This window comes from Vanacampus margaritifer, chromosome 1 (genome assembly GCF_051991255.1).
Source record: "Vanacampus margaritifer isolate UIUO_Vmar chromosome 1, RoL_Vmar_1.0, whole genome shotgun sequence".
Lineage (NCBI taxonomy): Eukaryota > Metazoa > Chordata > Actinopteri > Syngnathiformes > Syngnathidae > Vanacampus > Vanacampus margaritifer.
In genome coordinates this window covers 10670033-10688993 of record NC_135432.1, presented here as the reverse complement: position 1 = coordinate 10688993, position 18961 = coordinate 10670033, and the positions used below count along the sequence as shown (strand labels likewise).

Sequence of the window (18961 nt, the reverse complement as noted above, 5' to 3'; positions counted from 1 at the left end):
TAGTGTCGTGGTTAAATTATTATTATTTTTTTTAACCTAGCATGAGGAGACTCCTGAATGGTTGAGCTGACATCAATGCTCCTTCTAACGGTTTTCACCTTCATGTAACGGACTGATTGCTAGTACACAAGGTCCGAGGCTTCAATCAGTCTCAAAACAAATTTGATAAACTTCCGCTCTTTGGTGAATCCACACGGACACACAAACATCGGAGACAAAGCAACCTGTTAAAAAAAAACATTTTATTGTCCGTTGGAGTCAATTCCAATGTGAATACAAATAATGACCAATGATGAGTGAAAGCTTCCACGGGAACAGTTCTTCCCACTTGTTCAGATTCCCAGCGCCTCCTGGTTTTCCCACAGCCAGGCGTGATATTTGTTCAACATATGATCATCAGGCGTCACCTTGAACAAAACACAGCAAGAACAAGATTGTCATCACCACTTCCCGCTGAGACGATTCTTCCAAAAAGATCAAATTCAAGTGAGGACTGGCCTGTCTCCATTCTTCCACACAGAAGATCCTGTAGGAATCGTTGCCGTACTTGCCGATGCCGTGCAACTCGATGGGGTAACGCCACTTCTTGCTCAAATATTCGTCTGCAAACAAACGACACAAGGTCACATACATTGCTCTCCAAAATACCAAATTTCACTCACCTGAGAATCTGATGAGGATTTTGGCCCGAAGCTTAAAGAGGCCGAGCGGTTTGAGGAGTTCTGCCATGACCTCGCGGTTGGCTTGGCGGGCCACCTCTGCAGACGGGTACAGCTCGAAGAATTGCCAAAGGAGCGGAATGGCCGTTTTGCCTGCAGCATTCACACAACACATACGAGACATTTTTCCTACTATACAGTTAACAACAGCAGCAGCATTACAGGTTGGAATTGAGGGGGGGGGGGGGTTAGATCATCAAATGATCCCCGAGCGCAAGCCCCTGCTGCTGCTCACCGCTTCCTCAGTGGCATGCGCAGAACGAATTTCACCCCACTTAGAAGGGCACTTTAACCCCCACCAACTTTATTGCAGTTCCACAGCAAAACGTAAAGGGCCAGAGCCACTAAAGGTTTGCGCAGATTTTGCGTGGCACTAACCGGTAAAAATGGAGCAATCAGGGCGCGTGTAATCCCCTGAACACGCGCAGATGGAGAAGTTCAGCTCCAACTGCGCTGCCAACCAGATTGTGCACCGATGGTTTTTGTGCGTACCTTAACTCATTCACTGCCATTGGCATTTTTTTCCCACTTTTGTTAACAAAAAAAAAGATTTTTTTTATTGTACATTTAGAACAGATATAATAAAATTTGTGATTAATCGTGAGTTAACTAGTGAAACCATGCAATTATTTAAGATTACAAATTTTAATCGCCTGACGCCCCTAATTTTTAATAATCTTTTCTATTTAAAAAAATTTAATTATTTAAAAAAATATATAATAATCTTTCCTATTTAACAAAATATTGTAATTATTTTCATTTTTTTAATAATCTCTTTTTAATTTTTTTAATATATTTTTTAAATGTTTTCTTAATTTTTTTGTAATTATTACTTTTTTTATTTTTGATCTTTTTTAAATTAATTATTTTTTTTAATTATTGTAATTATTTTTGTTTATTTTTAATCATCTTTTCTTTAAATATTTTTATTTTATTTTAATTTTTTAACTCTTTGACTGCCAAAAACGTTAAATAACGTTTAGTAAAATCCTATGGAGGAGTGCCAAAGACGTTAAAAGACGTTTGTTTCAAAACAGAGGTGAAACTAACCATTTTCTATTGTTGATTACTGAAAAACGGAATAAGGTAGAAACAAACTTTTTTTTCTGATGAAAGATGAGAGTCCAATCTTTCATTTGGTAGTATGTGTGTTTCCATAGTCCAAACACATAATTTTCTGTGGACCTTGAAAGATCAGTCAAAATGCTTAAATCGGCTGGCACCCACGGCATCCCTTTTCTGAAAACGTCTGGCAGTCAAAGAGTTAATAATCTTTTCTTAAAAAAAAAAAGATGATTAAAAATTAGGGGCATCCGGCGATTAAATTTTTTAAATCAGAATTAATCAAATGACTTCTCTAATTAACTCACGATTAATCACAAACTTTATATCTGTTCTAAATGTACAATAAAACCTTTTTTCTAGGTTTTCATACTTTTAACAAAAGTAGAAAAAAAATTAAACTTAAAGAAATAAAGTGAATTTTTGACATCTATAGCCGTCAATGGCAGTGAATGAGTTAATTTGGTAATTTGCATACATTTGGCGGAGAAGTTGCCCACCTCTATTCAAATGAGTATCATTGATAAACAGCGTCTAATTCACGAACGCCAGCGCTAATAGCCACACGGAGTTTGAGTGACGCAAACAACATTCATGGAACTTTTTTATTTATTTATGCTAGAGCATACAGAAGGCTTTGATGCAGCCTCTGAACTGCAGAGAACGGTTGAAGAAATGGTAGTTATTAGACAAATGGCCAGCAGGTGGCAGCAGAGCAAACGAGATCTACCTGGGCCATGTTGAAAAAAGTTCATTTCCCCACAGTTTTAAGCAGATTTGTGAATAATGATGAAACATAGCTATATTCTAATACTAATAAAAAACAGAAACAAACCATGTTTTCCATGTTTTGATAGCAATAGAACACAATATTATGTGAGTCTTTCAAAGTCAGTCAAAATCCAGTAAAACAGCTGTGAGTGAAGGGGATTGCTTCAGTGAAAATGGTTGTGAGTGAATGAGTTAAATGAATGAATGAATGACATCGTGTTTGTCCTATCCACAGCTAAATGGCGCTGAATGAGGAAAACGCTTTTGCACCTTCTTCGTCTTTAAGCCCGCTTTGTGATCATTTCATTTTTCTCGCAACTAGTGTTTCCCACACCATGTTAATACTTGGGCGGGCCATCCGAGCAAACTGGCCACGACCCAAGAAGTTTTCAAGAGAATCTTTTCCATACTGGACAATATTACTGTAAAAAGTTGATCCCAAAAAAAACAAACAATAAACCGCAGATTTCTGCAAAATATGGTGGGTGAAATTTTCGTGTGCGTTGAAGCTTACCACTTGTCTTGTTGAGAAAGATGGTCGCCACCAGCAGTTTCCAGACATTATGGAAAAGGATTTCTTGAACAAGGTTGAAAGGAGAACGAGGAGGTGTCCACTTCTTGAAGGCTTTTCTTCGAGGGGGTCCAGGACCTTCACACGTTTGAGATGACATTTGCTCAGAAACGGGTCATCGTTCCCGCACAATTATTCAAGTCCGACACATTACCATCCGCCAGAGGTTTCCTCCTGAAGTAAGGGCTCGTTTTCCGTTTGTCTTCAGAACTTTTGGACTCTGCTCGTACAAAAACACGTTAAGAAAATTGCAAAAGTTTGTTACTTTGGCGTCATGTCCAAGCGACTACTTACTATTTTTGGAATTTGCCACTTTTTTTGCACCGTATCCAGCAGTCAGGGTGGACAGCAACTGCTCCTGTTGGGCCTGGAGGACAACCTTTCGTCCGTCTTCACCTCCCTCCACGCTGTCCACATCCGAATGGCCGACGTGAGTCTGTCTTGGAAGCTCCGGCCTCAGCGGGCAAGCGTCCTCATGGTCCGCCGTTGCGTGTTCACGAGCCGTTTGGCTCTCAAAGTTCCTCTGCTCCACACACACACTTGTGAGGGCGGAGCTTGCACTTTTAGATTCTTTAGGAGGCGGAGCCAGTATTTTGGATGCGTCATGCGGAATGTCCTGTTGCCCACTGCTTGTCTGTTTCTCTCCGACAGGGAGACACTGCAGGGAGCTTGTTGTAAAATCAAAGAGGTTGATGTCGACGTCTTGAGTGTTTTTCACAAGGAACGCTCGCAGAGAAGCTCTCGATCGAAAGGTCTGCCCGTGGGGACTTCAATACACAAAACGTGCGCTTAGTTGGGCGTGGCACAATGCTGTTGGCCGGACGGAAGGGATTACCTGGTGATGTACACGTCCACTTTTCCCACTGTCTTGCCCGCTCGCCGCTGCCGAACCTCTCTGGTCCAACCGTGAGGCATTTTGTGGCACAGGCAGCATGCACACGAATTCATGTCGCTTCCAACAAGTAGACTTCCAGTTCCAGTCAGGCTTGCACACAAGTGGAACATTTTAGTCCATTTGAGGAAAGTTTCTGGTCAATTTCAATGGGAATTCAATTTTGGAAATATCCCACACTGGATATTTTGCATCATAATTTTGAGAATAAATTGGGAACTGACGGTTGCTGAATGGAAAAGTATCAAGGTGCCATAAGCAGAAGTTAGGTCAAAAATTTCAGATGACTGGGGGCGCAAAGAACATATAGTAAAGAAACATTTGGAATGTGGAATAACGCAAATGGCTCTTCGGGAAGCAGCCTGAGCATTTATTTGATATTCTTGATATGCAGTTCAAAGTCATACTCATGCTTGCAATGTGACAGAATTCCCCAAACATGACAGTCTGTTTAAATGCTGTGTGGTTGGAATGGCCGCTTCAGAATGAATACTACACAGCCAAAATTCTCAAAATTGGATGATAAGGTCTAGAGAAATTGAGTGTTTTGGGCCTGAAAAAAAAATATCCACCAATCATCTCATATAAGAAATTCAGAGGGGTCCACACGTCAAAATGACAATTAAACTCGCCTGAAAAACACCACTTGTATAGCACAAATGGAACAGAATTGGTGTGGGGAGCAGTAGAATAGCTCATGTACACTTGGCACTCATTCAATTGCAACAGATTTATTGTGAATGCCTTTAGGAAGGATTTCATCATCCACAAGGAGGCCACTTGTAACGTTTCTACTATTAATATACTGAAAGTTGCACTAGTAGTGGAAAAAACATTAACCTACTAGTAAGACACATTTGTTCTACTAGTGCGCTTAATTGTCCAACTAGTTGGCACAAAAACTGTACTAAAATGGACATCTACAAGTATTTCCGTCCACTTGTACGTTTACCACGCATGCGTAGCTTATTGCGCAATTCACTTATTGCTGTTCGCCTACATCACCACAGGGGGCACTCCAACGTCGCTTAAAAATTGTAGGCGCAGAATGCCGGACGAAGAAGAGCTCTTCCAATCTGCGGCTGTAGTGTCGCTAAAATTGATACGAAAATCGTTGTCTTCCCAGGATATACGCCTAAAAACAATCAGTTCCAAATTAACTTACTTTTCGACCCCTGGTACAATCAACAGCAAAGTCGAGTCGATTGATCTGAATCAATGTGAGAGCCCGCTTAGCATCTGCTGGCGAGGTTTAGCTTTGACGACGCGAGCGACTGAGCAAGCAGGAAGTGTGAAGCAGGAAGTGAGTCTGCGTCTGCGCGCTGTCAGGGAGTCATGACAAGAGAAGGCAACATGAGCGAGTGAGCAGGCAAACAACCTGTTGATCCAAATCAGAGCTGGAACCTGTCAAGAAATGAGAGCCGTCCTGGTATGGAAAGAAACAACACGTCAGCATTGGTGAGCGTTTTTGCGTAGCCTTTGCGTCATCGTCATTATCAGGCGGATGCGACGCTCGCGATTAGCAACAGCGGTTGCTATGCCAACCGCTGCTAAACCAACTAGCTCCTGGAAATTAGCACAGCGCAACACGACTGACGCTCCGTTAAGCAACACAAACATAGTCGCTAAATGACAATTGTGGACCACCCAGATATGCTACATACATGGCATACATACATTGCGTTTTGTTTGTGTGAAACAATAAGACGTCCAGTCAATGCTAACATTGAGAGGTTAGCAAAGGTCAGGTATTTATCAAATACATGGCACGCGGGCCAGAACTGTTCCTTAATGTCGCTGTCTGCGAAAGCTTCCCACATCTTGACTTCTGTTCCAAAATTGCAAACAAAAGTCCAGTCCGTAAGCAAACACAGTGCAGTTAAGCTACTACAAGTGGCTCGCAATTTGCTTTTAACCAAAGGTCAAACTCGTTAAGTCAAGTCATTTGCAAACTTCTAGCGCAGGGGTGTTAAACATACGGCCCGCAAAGGGGTTTAATCCGGCCCGCGAGATGATTTTGTAAAGTACTAAAAAAATAATAATAGTAATGTCAGACCAATTAATCAGACGGCCACAATCAAAACATATAAATTCATTATTTCGCAAGCAATCCTCAGCTGAGCAATGCAACTTGTACACGGAATTGCCCTTGATGTCATTATTTTACACATAATCTAAAGTTATGGTTTGTTTAGAAAAAATAAAATAAAATCATAGACCGACATAACCTTGTTAAATATGCCAGAAATTTAATTACTGGTAACATAAACAAATATGACAAGGATTAACGTCCTTATAACTTCATTAACTGCGCCACACAATACATTCTGGGAACAATATATATGCACAAAAGGTAGAGATAACATGTCTATAATATAATAATAATAATAGTATAATTGGCGGCAATTGTTTTAATATTATATACCATCATTTTACCAATCCGGCCCACTTGATGATATATATTCCTCCATGTGGCCTTTGAGCTAATATGAGTTTGACACCCCTGTTCTAGCGGCATTGAAACAGACTCCCTGACCTTTTCAGATGGAACCCATGCAAGTAAACGCGAATCTCACTCATTGCTAGTGTTATCATAGCATCATCATTCAAAATATTCAAACTTGCACTTATCTGCATCCTTTCATTCTCCAAAAGAAAACAAGCTGTTGATGTAACATTTGACCAATCTCAGTTCCGCCTTCCTTTTTTTTTTATATTTATTTTTTTATTTTAACCAGTAGAAAAGCCACATAAGCATGGTGGCTTTATGGCTTTAAGTCAGGCCCATGTATCACCACATTTGAAAATCACAAATGTGTTTTACCTGCTTATTTATATTGTTTTGAAATGGTAATCATCTTCCAGTTTATGATAAAGTTTGTTAATTTTATGAGGGCAACCATGACAATGACAAATTGTGACTGGACACATCTAAATTGAGACTGCTTTTAAAAATAACACTTAAGCATTCTAATTCCATGGCTGCGTTTCCTTGTGTGAAGATGAATCATCAAGTAAATATTGTGACGAGTTGTTTCCATTCATTTGACTCTTGCATTTTAGAAGCAAAATATGAATTTTGAACTGAAGTGTTGGTACGATTGTTTCCTTGCAGCGTTTATGACCTGGCCTTCAAACCCGATGGCAGCCAACTTGTAGTGGCAGCAGGCCTTCATGTCCTGGTAAGATTTGACAGTTCGACATACTTTTTGACAAACACATTCAAACTGCATCCCGTTAACAATGTTATATGTATATTACTTATTAAGTAAATAAGCACTTATGAGTCGTATCTGTGAAAAGTGCTGTATGAATGAAATGTATTTATTTAGACCTACTTGATAGATCACTTGTCAGCAATGCTTGCTCTTTGTCAAATGTTATGCTTTTTCCAGGTGTATGACACCTCAGACGGAACCATTATTCAACCTTTAAAAGGACACAAAGATGTAGTCTACTGTGTTGCTTATGCCAAGGACGGTAATAATCGTTTTCCTTTTTTTGATTGTTTTTCTTCGCTGGCTGCTTCTCTTGTTTTGCTCATTTGCATTTTTCTTTCTGCAGGTAAAAGATTTGCCTCTGGCTCAGCAGACAAGAGCATCATAATCTGGACATCTAAATTGGAGGGTATTTTAAAATACACGTAAGTGTAATGTCAGACCACTTTTTAGTCACATTCTGTACAATAATGATTGTTTGGTCAAATATGATGCAATATAATGAGAGTTTGACACTTGAAGCGCTCTTGTTAAATGCTTTAAGATGCGACTTTCTCATGTCTTTTACCGTGTGAACGTTTGTAGACACTACGACTCGATCCAGTGCGTTGCCTACAACCCGGTCACTCACCAACTCGCATCCTGTTCCTCGGGTGACTTCGGTCAGTGCCTGTTGAGTTTACGTCCACACCGTAGCGTAAGTCTTTCCTAATGTTTGATGACCGTCACAATACCCGCTTACTGTTCTAGGCCTTTGGTCGCCGGAGCAAAAGTCGGTGAACAAACACAAAGTGAGCAGCAAAATAACATGTTGCGGGTGAGTGAACGCTGCTTCCGTTGTTAACTTGAATGAAGCACGTCCGCGTTGACGCGTTTGACCGCTTGGCGTCAAAACAGGTGGACGAACGATGGGCAGTACCTCGCGCTTGGTATGATGAATGGAGTGGTGAGCATTCGCAACAAGAACGGCGAGGAAAAGGTCAAAATAGACCGCTCGGGAATCTCCTCCTCTCCCGTCTGGTCCATCGCTTGGAACCCCTCCAAGTTAGTATCGTCTGGGTTGAACTGGATAGAAATCCAGTCACACTGGCTCAAGAGCATTTCAGGAAGGAAATTCCATTTAGGGCCAATAGATGGCAGCAGAGAGACATGAATCTTTGGACTTTGAGGTAGCACAGGATGACAGACATTTTGAGAGGTTGGCAGGATGGCGACGTCACTGATGAGAAGTTACAATCATTTGCTTATAGTTATTCTGGACATAATGCAATTAATTAGACACTGTCCGTATATATTGAGGTTCTTGTCACTTCACCGTCAAGCAGGGGTCAGCAAAAAAGTCAGGCCTGCATCTGAAATAACAAATTTGCCCATTTAACATCTATTTATATGTTTTTATTATTCTGAGTGATATTCCATGATGTTGAGGATTCCTCACAATAATTTTCAACAATGATTTAACAAGGTAGGAAACAGACAAACCTCGATTAGCATCATTTGATTTCTCTAAATCTTTGCATGCGTTTCCATTTTCAAATGATCACTTTTGTACAACATGACTTGGAAATCACTATGTCTGATCACTGGTGAGCTTTTTTTTTTTTTTTTTTAGAACAGGCCCGCAGGGTACTCATGTGGGTGACCCCTGGCATAGAAACTTCTCCTTAGCAAAAGTTGTTTGTAAGATGATGTAGCAAGTGTACGTTAGCATCATGAAAAAAATATACCAGAAGATGAACGAACTGCTAACATATTTTTTTTTCCTGTGTTTGTGGAGGGATGAGCAACATGACATTCTGGCCGTGGCCGACTGGGGTCAGAAGCTTTCCTTCTATCAACTCAGTGGAAAGCAGGTGAGTGTCCCAAGTAGCGTGACTTTGCAATGGTCATTTTTGCAAGCTAATTATTTGCAACGTCTCCTGTTGAAATGGAATAGCTCTGGAGTGTATTTCGTGGCCCCTCGCTGTCTCGCTTCCCTCCTTAACTCCCCGGGGGCAGCGCTGTAATTGAACACAACTATGCACTGTTCATTACTTTGCTTCCATGCCATGGGCTCATATACTGCCGTTGGCCTACTTATTTATTTCATTTTTTTCCACTGAACATTCGGTTTGGATTACAAAGCCAAGAATTGTGTGCAGTGAATAAGAATCATCGGTGGGTTGTCAGGCTGTTTTTTTTTTCTTTTTTTTCCCCTTCACAGAGCGGAGAAACAGATGTGTAGAGGTGTGTAATTAATACCGAGCTGTGCACATGGATTTTGAACACTAAGACAGAAGCTACTTCAAACCAAGATGCACTTTATTTATGTCCGTCTAGCTCTCTGTCTGTTTTATTTATTTATTTCAAGCCACTCTTATAAGGATGGTGGGATGCGGTGTTGAATTTGAAGACGGTGCCCAACGTTGGCTGGCGGTCTGAGCAACAAATCGAAGGGACGCCTTTTCAATTATTGTCCTGCTCCCCCCCCCCCGTCTCTTCTGTGTCTTGTCAGATTGGAAAGGACAGGGCTCTCTCCTACGACCCGTGTTGCGTCAGTTACTTCTCCAAGGGCGAGTACATCGTCATGGGCGGCTCCGACAAGCAGGCGTCGCTCTACACCAAAGATGGCGTGCGACTGGGCGTCATTGGAGAGCAGAACTCCAGGGTGTGCACCTGCCGGGTCAAGCCGGACTCCAATTTGATGGTGAGTTTATTCCTGTGAAATTTTGAAAACTGAGGCAACAATGCTTTTTCAAAGACAGTGGTTTTATTATGTGCTTTAACACCTATACAGCTTGCTTTCTGCTATGTTTAGCTGTAAGCGATGTGGCATTGCGGAGAGAATTGAGTGCTGAAAGTTTCACTTTGTCTGTGTGGATGTTCCAAGCACAGGAACATTCTCCCACTCTTGCAGTCTTTTCTTGGAGGTGTTAATGAGATGCGCCGCGACTTTCCATTGTTGTTTCTTCCGTAGGTGATGGGCTGCCAAGATGGGACTATCGCCTGCTACCAGCTCAACTTCAGTACAGTTCACGGCCTCTACAAAGATCGCTACGCTTATCGAGACAACATGACTGATGTCATTGTCCAGCACCTCATCACTGAAGGAAAAGGTTGCGCTTTTGTTTTCGCAATCAACCACAATAATGGTCAAACGTGTTAGTCAGCTTTGTGACTCGCTTGTGCTATTTGTGAATTCTGAGGGTGATCTAAAAGTAAGTAAAAAAAATTCTTCAGAAGAAAAGAGAAAAATAAAATAAAATAAAAAAAATAAAAGTAACTTTTTCCCCAAAAATACTGCTATATTATTTATTGGTGGTATTTTTAGCTCACATTTTTATGTGTGTGCACCTAATTGAAGTCAGAGTGTAGGATTTCAGACAGGTTTGCAGGCCCATTCGTTCTTTGCCGTAGCAGGAATGTTGAATCTGGCCATTTGTCAGTGCCTGGAAGTTAGGCTTGAAGATTGGATTTTCATGCCTTCACATTTTGTTATTGACATTGCTGAATGACTGAATGGCACTTCCCCACGAGATGGTTGGCTTGTCGTGGTCCGTATGAGTGAAAATACGGACCCCCCCCCCCCCTCCAATCACCTTGTATGGTACGCCCCCTAAAATAATTGCCCACGTCATTTTAAAATATTTGTCAGAAAACAGGAACAACTAAACCACATTCATTATATGTATTAATATTTTCATTTCAGCGTATAACTGAATGATCTGTTAAACTAAGAATGTAGCCAATTTTAGCAGAAGTGATCAAAGATGTTTAAAGCAAATAATATATTTTTTGTCAAAATATGACTTGGGGCATTATTTTAAAACACTCACTCCCAGTCATTTTCACTGAAGCAATCCCCTTCGCTCCCGCCTGTTTTACTGGATATTGATTGATTTTGCAAGGCCCACAGAATATTGTATTCCATTGCTATAAAAACATGGAACCTACCAAAAGAAAGATTAGAGTCTCTTCTTTCATCAGGAAAAACGTGTATTTCTATCTGTTAGCTAAGTTCATCATCATTATTCACAAATCTATTTAGAACAGTGGGGAAATCAGCTTGTTTTCAACATGGCCCTGGTTGATCGCTTATACTCTGCTGCCACCTGCATGCCGTTTTTGTAATTACTACCATTGCTTCACCTGTTCTTTGAAGTTCAGAGGCTGCATCAAAGCCTTCTGTATGCCCTATCATAAAAAAACAAAACAAACAAAAACATATAAATACGTCTCTGGGACACTTAAACATTTAAAATAAAACTTATTTATATGTTTTTGGGAGCAAATGGCTTAAGAGGCTGGCAATATGAAATATATTTCATTAAAAAAAAAAAAAACTGTTTCGCAGTGAGATATTTGAATGAGTATATTTATTGGTCACTCCTGAAGTTCTCACTCACATCACCAGAAGCTTCAACTTTTGAATACCCACCCCCTCTTACACATCTCACATTTTCCCGTTGACACATTTCATTATTTATGCATCAAAACAGTAACACCAAAAACTATTTATTTTACAATACATCAAGAGATTTAAGATGATCTTGTTTTTTAAAATATATTTCCTTCCATTTATATTATTTTTTCTAATCATCTTATCGGCGTTATCACCCTTATTATCATCATTGCATCATTTTTGTAATCATTTGCTAACTGACATTCAAGCCTATACGTTCTCCTACTTGAACTATTTCTACACTATTCTTTTTAAACTAATATTCAGATCTATTCTTATCCATAGTAATTTATTTATTCCACTTTTTAAAAAAGATATTTTATATATATCGAGAGATGCTTCTATAGTATTTCAATTCTTCTTTTAATGCATTTAATCATTTCATGTGAAATAAGCATCAACATCTTGCAGGACAGAATTATCAAACCCTAACCTCCAAATACTCTTTTTGTTCTTTTTCTCCTTCAGTGAGAATTAAATGTGGTGAGCTGGTGAAGAAAATTGCCATCTACAAAAACCGACTTGCCATCCAGCTGCCCGAGAAGATCATCATCTACGAGCTTTTCTCTGACGACTCTTCGGACATGCGCTATCGCATCAAAGAGAAAATCTGCAAGAAGTTTGAGTGCAACTTGCTGGTGGTCTGCTCCAATCACATCGTCCTGTGTCAGGTTCGAAGGGCTACACGACTTCTTTTGTTGCCGAGTACTACTTGAATGGCTGTTTGTGCAAAAATGATTTGACCGGGAGCAAGCGTTGAGAAATTCAATGAGCCCGGAGGAGGGGAAAAAACAGCGTGGTGTTCCCCCAATGTTTCCGTGTGCTTTGTAAATGCTACGCAGGCCCTGTCGCAATCCTCCTTTTAACACTCCTAAACTCTAAAAAGCAAGTTGTGAGTGAAGGAAAGGGACCACATGAAGCAGATCCAGCCTCTGTTTCTTGTCTGTGTGTGTTTGACAAGACACTCTTGGGGAGGAGAAGCTGCCATAACACATAGGTTACTTCCTTTTAAATCATTCTGATTTCCCTCAATCACGCACGTTTGCGTTTGATCCCTCAGACGGCTTTTAGACACTCCAAACGGGCTGCGCTCATATGGGATGTGGGCCTCCACGTCAAAGCACATCTTTTGTTTATCTTTGCAGCGTCCTGTTTGTACTCTTGTTTTAATAAAAGAGCAGTCTGGCAAGATTTGTTAGGTGTTGATGAATGCCCCCCCCCCCCTCAGAAAAAAGATACTTAAAGGAAATAAGGCAGGTGATTTACACACTGTGACGCGATATCAAGTGAAGCGCTTCACGCTGATGTGTTTTACAGGAGAAGAGGCTTCAGTGTCTGTCCTTCTCCAGCGTCAAAGAAAAAGAATGGCTTATGGAGTCGCTCATTCGCTACATCAAAGTGATCGGCGGGCCGCCAGGCCGGGAAGGCCTTCTGGTGGGCTTAAAAAACGGCGCTGTGAGTATATCCAGATCTTTGCAAAAAAAAGGAAGACAAATAAGCAGTCAATGCAAGACTTCGATCATATGGTTGTGTAAAGGCATTTGTAACATGATCAAAAAATCATGTAGCGTTCGTTGGTCTAGCAAGTGGGAATGATGAATGATTGCGAACGCACTCATTCCCGACACCTGAATGGAGGTGACATGATTTTTAGTGAACTTTTTAGGAACTCTCGAGGTCTACTATATAATAGTCCCCGTCTCGTGATTGGGGAGTTCACTTATTTCTTACTCCCTAATCACAACAAAGTGTTTTATTTTAGGTTACACACCATTTGAAGTATCCAATCAAACCTTTTGCATTTTTTGACTAACTGAAATCTTGTTACGTTGCTAGCTGTACTTGCGGCATTAATACATTGATGCTTTACTCTAAATAACTGGATTGTTTTTTCCTGTAGATCTTAAAGATTTTTGTCGACAACCCGTTTCCCATCACGCTGCTGAAGTTGTCAACGTCAGTGCGATGTCTGGACATGAGCGCGTCGCGAAAAAAGCTGGCCGTGGTGGACGAGCACAATACTCTGCTGGTCTATGACATCATCAGCAAAGAACTCCTTTTTCAGGTCAGCGAGCAGAGCGCATTTGAACATTCATTTCCGTGGTGACGTTGGATGTAAAAAAAAAAAAAAAAAAAAGCCCTGTTCAGATGCAGGTTTTTGTGATCGAACAAAAATGAGACCAAGCCTCTTCATTTCAGAACGTCATCATTGTTGAAAGGATGTCCAGGTCTTTTTAACGCCACTATTGATATTTTTATTGGAAATTGTTATGTGTATCATTTTCCCGACAGATACCTTTGAACAATGAGCTCTCACTGATAACGCAGACCATAGCTTGCACATATATGTCAAGAAAAGCCTACTAAAACAGCGGAATTTTATTTAGGGTTAGTCCGAGGCCCTTTAATTCGTGGCAGGTTTGTGCTGACGCGGTGAACGGGAGTTTGAATGTGATTGGTTCATCAGTTCGCAACAGTTCTAACCTTTATTTATCCAAGTAAGGTGTTTGAGAAAATTGATTCTCTTTTTTTTTTTTTTTTTTTTCTGGAGAGCTCAGTATTGTTCATTCGGTAATTTTACCGATTTGACATGACATCATCATTGCTCTCTCTTTTTTTTTTTTCCTGGAGAGCTCAGTATTGTTCATTCGGTAATTTTACCAATTTGACATGTCATCATCATTGCTCTCTCTCTTTTTTTTTTTTTTTTGAATATGTATGTGCGTGCGAGTGTGTGTGTATTCATTAGTTCACCTAAAACCTATTTAAAAAATCCCATACCGTTCACCTAAACCGAACACTTCCAGCCAGAGTCGTGAGGCCGTCAGGAGACCCGAGGAAGGACCAAAGTAATTATCTCAGTGGTTTATTTTGACTTGCCCTCTCAAAGCTTTTTTTTTTTTTTTTTTAATCAATTGACTTATACAGCTAATAGGTCACATTAATTGTATAAATGATTTATCATGGTCTATCTTCTTTTATACCACAAAAAGCTGATATTCACACTTTACATCCACTGCATGTGATCATTCACAAAGGAACGTGTACCCTTTTTTTTTTCAAGCTTTTCTTGCTGTTGTTGCTTTCCCTGCAGGAGCCTAATGCCAACAGCGTGGCCTGGAACACTCAGTGTGAGGTGATGCTGTGCTTCTCTGGCAACGGCTACCTGAACATCAAAGCTAGCAACTTCCCCGTCCACCAGCAGAAGATGCAAGGCTTCATGGTGGGCTTCAACGGCTCCAAAATCTTCTGCCTCCACGTCTATTCCATGTCTGCCGTGGAGGTCCCACAGGTGAGCGTGTATCTCATGCAGGTGGTGTTATGCATTTATGTTTACTGATGTTTTCTCCTCCCAGTCCGCACCCATGTACCAGTACCTGGAGAGGAAGATGTTTAAGGAGGCCCACCAAATTGCTTGTTTAGGTGTGACAGACAGCGACTGGAGGGATTTGGCCACTGAAGCTCTGGAGGGCCTTGATTTTGACATTGCCAAGAAGGCGAGTTGCTTGTTTTCAACATGAAATCTTTACATTTCACTGTCTGTATGCAGAGCGATACAAAGTGCTTATTGTTCCTTCCGGATGAGAAAAATGAGAAGCGCTGATAAAAGCAATGTGTCCATTTAGTGTTTGTTTGTACCACGTTTGTGTGTATGTGTAGTAGCAGGCAGCGTGTAAATCTCTCCTCTGCTTTCCAGGCTTTCATTCGAATCCAAGACCTTCGCTACCTGGAGCTCATCAACAGTATTGAGGTAAAAGACATAGTTTGTGCTTTAGCCAAAGTTGACAGAATGAAACAGAAAGACGCCAACCGACAAGAGGAAGCACCATCAAATTCTTTGCACATGAACTTGGCAGCGAATGTAGGATTCTTCGTATCATGAATCTTATTGGCATGCACTCAAAAAGTTGACTGGACTTGAAAGAGTGAGATGAAAGTGTGTGTGCGTCTCGGCAAAGGACATAAATGCGGTACATGTGATGGCTTGCGTCGTCTGGTTTGCAGGCGAGGAAGAAGAGGGGCGAGAACGACAACGACTTGTTCCTGGCCGACATCTACGCCTACCAGGGGAAGTTCCATGAGGCGGCCAAGCTCTACAAGCGGGCCGGACAGGAACCCAAAGCTTTGGGCATGTACACCGACCTGCGCATGTTCGACTACGCCAAGGTGATCAAATGAGTGCTCCATGCAAAAGACAAACAAGAAACTGTATGTTCGCATGTGCCGTTTTGCCACCTTAAAGCTGCTCTATGTAACAATTTGCCTAAAAATATCTTTACAGTAGCCTTATTATTATTATTATTTTTTATCATTTATGACGGAAACGTCTTCTAATTAGTAGATTAACGCCTTTAAGTGTTCACAACGGGCACTCCAGCAAACCAATAGTTTTCAGACTGGATTCGGGTTCAAATTTCCTGTCCTCTGTCTAGGGCTGCTCGATTATGGAAAAAATTAGAATCACGATTATTTTGACAATAATTGAAATCACGATTATTATTCAAACGATTATATAAACGAGAAAATATTTAAGCATTTAAAAATATTAAGACCAATTAAAAAAATTGAGACACTATAAGTATGTAATTTCCTTTTGGACCAAACATAATTTATAATAATATATATTTATAATAAATTATTTATTTATTGATTTATTTATGTTGGCACAAACTGGAACTTGTGCACTGTGCAGTAGGATGATCATTTATTTGTTGGTACAAAGCAAGAAAATGTTTACACATTTAAAAATAATAAGACCAATTAAAAAAATAGAAACGCTAGCTATAATTATGTATGTTCCTTTTGGACCAAACATAATTTATATTAATATATATTCATAATATATTTATTTATTTATGTGTACAAAAACCTGAAGTTGGAGTGCAGCATGTGCACTGTGCAGTAGGATTTATTCATTTATTTTTTGTTAGAAAACAAGAAAATGTTTAAACGTAAAAAACAAAAAAGATAAATAAAATTCTTTGAAACACTATAATTATGCAAGTTCCTTTTGGATGAAACAAAATTTATTAAATTAGTTATTTTAAAATTTAAAAAGGCGCAAATGTATAAATTTAAACAACCCAAAAATTTGTATGAATCTTTTTTTTTTCCCGATTCTACTGATTTTGGGCAGTGTAATATTTAAAATTGTAATTGAATTTCGATGAACTGCACAGCCCTACATCTGTCTGCGGCTGTGACGTCATGTGCACATTGTGTACGATCAGTGGTGTCCAAACTCGGTCCTCGGGGGCCGGTAGTCCTGCAGGTTTTGGAGGTTTCCCTGCTCCAACGCACCTGTTTCAATCAACAGGATTGTTATCAGGCTTAGTAGAGCTTGCTGATGAGCTTCAGCTGTGTTGGAGGAGAGAAATATCCAAAACCTGCGGGACTACCGGCCCCCGAGGACCGAGTTTGGACACCACTGGTGTACGTGAAGAAACAAGAGTGCAGTTTCATTTTTGGGCCACAGGTGGCAGTAGCAATTTGAACTTTAACTTTGTGCATTCAGCAGCTTTAAAGCTTTGCTTTATAGCCTGCCCGTCTCCTCATTAATGAGCCCGCACAAATCATGCAAACAGCGCATGATAAGATGACAGCATGCTTTTTACGCGTGCATTCTTTCATAACACAAAGCTATCCTCCACACTCAGAGTTGAAAATGGAGCATCTGCGTTCACATGAATTCATTGGAGGTCAGTTGGAGTTGGGGGAAAAACAAGTTGATGCTTTTTTTCCTCTCTCTCCTGTTTACGTGCATGTGAAGTCTTTGATCATCGGCGGCACGTTTATATTGGCCAAGCAGATGACGAAGGGCTGACAACTTTCTTGTGTGTCAGATTGTGTGGCGTGTGTTTGAAGTAGCTGCCGTATATTAATGCGGCCGTGCGGCCATCTGCTGCCAGGGACTTTATGTTTTACTTACGCCGCCTGTCTCCGACTTGACCTTCAGGCGTCCGTCTTGAGTGAGATAAAGCATCAGTTTGCGCATTTGTCAACAGTCACGGAAATAATTAATATTGTTTGTTGTAATGCCCGGCAGCACTAAAGTTATATTTCAATGAAAACCACAAAATATCTGATTTCTTCATACTTGATGTTGTAACTAGTATTTGACATGCTTTTCAGCTTAATTCTATTCTCAGTGATTATGGTGACTATCAAGAAAATCAAAAACACACACGCACACCCGCACATACACTTATTACCAAAAAAAGACACACAAAAAAATAATATATAATTTTTTTTTTTAATAATAATAAATAAAGGGAGCAATGATGATGACATGTCAAATCTGTAAAATTACCGAATGAACAATACTAAGCTCTCCAGGAAGAAAAAAAGAAGAAAAAAAAAAAAAGAAAGAAAATCATAGGGAATGGCTAGATGTCCTTTAGTTGTAGCAGGCATTCAAAATGGGGGAAAAAAAAAAAACTAAGTCACTTTCTTTGCATGTTGCAGGACTATGTGGGGCCGGCGGACCCCAAGACGTCTCGCATCCTGATGGCCAAGCAGGCCGACTGGGCCAAGTGCAGCAAGGAACCCCAGGCAGCGGCAGAGATGTACATCTCAGCCGGAGAGAATCTTAAAGCCATCGATGTCTTGGGAGAGCACGGCTGGGCGGACATGTAGGTGTCTTTCAAGATAACATTAGGGATTGCACAAAAAAAGACTTTTGAGTGAGTTCCAGGTTGTTTGGGTCTTGCGAATGCCACATCCTGGCAATTCTTTTCAGTTGTTGAGTTGTGCTCAAGGATGTGCTGGAAACACGTTTTTAACCATCAAAAGTGAATGTTCTAAAAAATGATTTCAAGGTGACCTTCAGTGCAGCATCATTATTTTCTACAAAAAAAAAAAAATAAGCATGAATCAATGGCAGCTCATCATCAGGCTGCTGCAAACGTGGCAGGTGATCCCCTTCATTTTCCGGCGCCCTTAAATGGCGGCGTGTATGCGCATCCCCCCTCTGGCCTTCCCTTCCTTTCATCCCCTTCTTTTGTGCTTTCCTCCAGGCTGATCGACTTGGCTCGTAAGCTGGACAAGGCTGAACGAGAACCGCTGGCAAAATGCGCTTTCTATTTTAAGAAGCTGAAACATCACGGCTACGCCTCGGAGACTTATTCCAAGATGGGGGACTTGCAGGCCCTGGTGCAGCTACTTGTGGAAACCCAGCACTGGGATGAGGTCTGCCACTTTTTCTTCTCACCTGCTCGATGTGTAAATCGTCTTCAGCCCGCCGCCCACGTGGCGTGTGGTGCTGAAAGATGGAAACGCGTACACAAT

At 40.7% G+C, this 18961-nt stretch overlaps 2 protein-coding genes across 2 annotated transcripts in view; one reads left to right on the top strand and one right to left on the bottom strand.

Annotated features, from left to right (window-relative positions):
- Positions 1-125: 125 nt before the first annotated feature.
- Positions 126-5344, bottom strand: mbd4 (methyl-CpG binding domain protein 4). Its single transcript, XM_077571527.1, has 8 exons — positions 5181-5344; positions 3959-4108; positions 3418-3890; positions 3278-3343; positions 3067-3201; positions 663-812; positions 499-602; positions 126-407 (listed from the first exon to the last, which is right to left on the bottom strand). Exons 2-8 carry the CDS (start codon positions 4069-4071, stop codon positions 333-335), a joined length of 1116 nt encoding a protein of 371 aa, XP_077427653.1. The 5' UTR covers positions 4072-4108; positions 5181-5344; the 3' UTR covers positions 126-332.
- Positions 5325-18961, top strand: part of ift122 (intraflagellar transport 122 homolog (Chlamydomonas)) — a 26003-nt gene continuing 12366 nt past the window's right edge. The window contains exons 1-19 of the mRNA XM_077571459.1: positions 5325-5473; positions 7131-7197; positions 7411-7495; positions 7580-7658; positions 7819-7895; positions 7984-8050; positions 8131-8277; positions 9011-9086; positions 9728-9919; positions 10190-10328; positions 12143-12345; positions 12992-13129; positions 13575-13739; positions 14769-14966; positions 15031-15171; positions 15372-15425; positions 15680-15841; positions 18140-18306; positions 18691-18862. Of these exons, the coding sequence (XP_077427585.1) occupies positions 5430-5473; positions 7131-7197; positions 7411-7495; positions 7580-7658; positions 7819-7895; positions 7984-8050; positions 8131-8277; positions 9011-9086; positions 9728-9919; positions 10190-10328; positions 12143-12345; positions 12992-13129; positions 13575-13739; positions 14769-14966; positions 15031-15171; positions 15372-15425; positions 15680-15841; positions 18140-18306; positions 18691-18862 (2373 nt within the window). The 5' untranslated portion in view covers positions 5325-5429. The remainder of the gene's footprint in view (positions 5474-7130; positions 7198-7410; positions 7496-7579; positions 7659-7818; positions 7896-7983; positions 8051-8130; positions 8278-9010; positions 9087-9727; positions 9920-10189; positions 10329-12142; positions 12346-12991; positions 13130-13574; positions 13740-14768; positions 14967-15030; positions 15172-15371; positions 15426-15679; positions 15842-18139; positions 18307-18690; positions 18863-18961) is intronic.

What these genes read in the sequence shown, in the direction of transcription:
- mbd4 (XM_077571527.1), bottom strand. Translation starts at nt 4,071, where the DNA reads ATGAATTCGTGTGCATGCTGCCTGTGCCACAAAATGCCTCACGGTTGG. An exon ending in CTTTCTCAACAAGACAAGTG is followed by an intron (nt 813 to 3,066) that starts GTAAGCTTCAAC and finishes TGAATGCTGCAG; the next exon opens with GCAAAACGGCCATTCCGCTC. An exon ending in AATCCTCATCAGATTCTCAG is followed by an intron (nt 603 to 662) that starts GTGAGTGAAATT and finishes GTTTGTTTGCAG; the next exon opens with ACGAATATTTGAGCAAGAAG.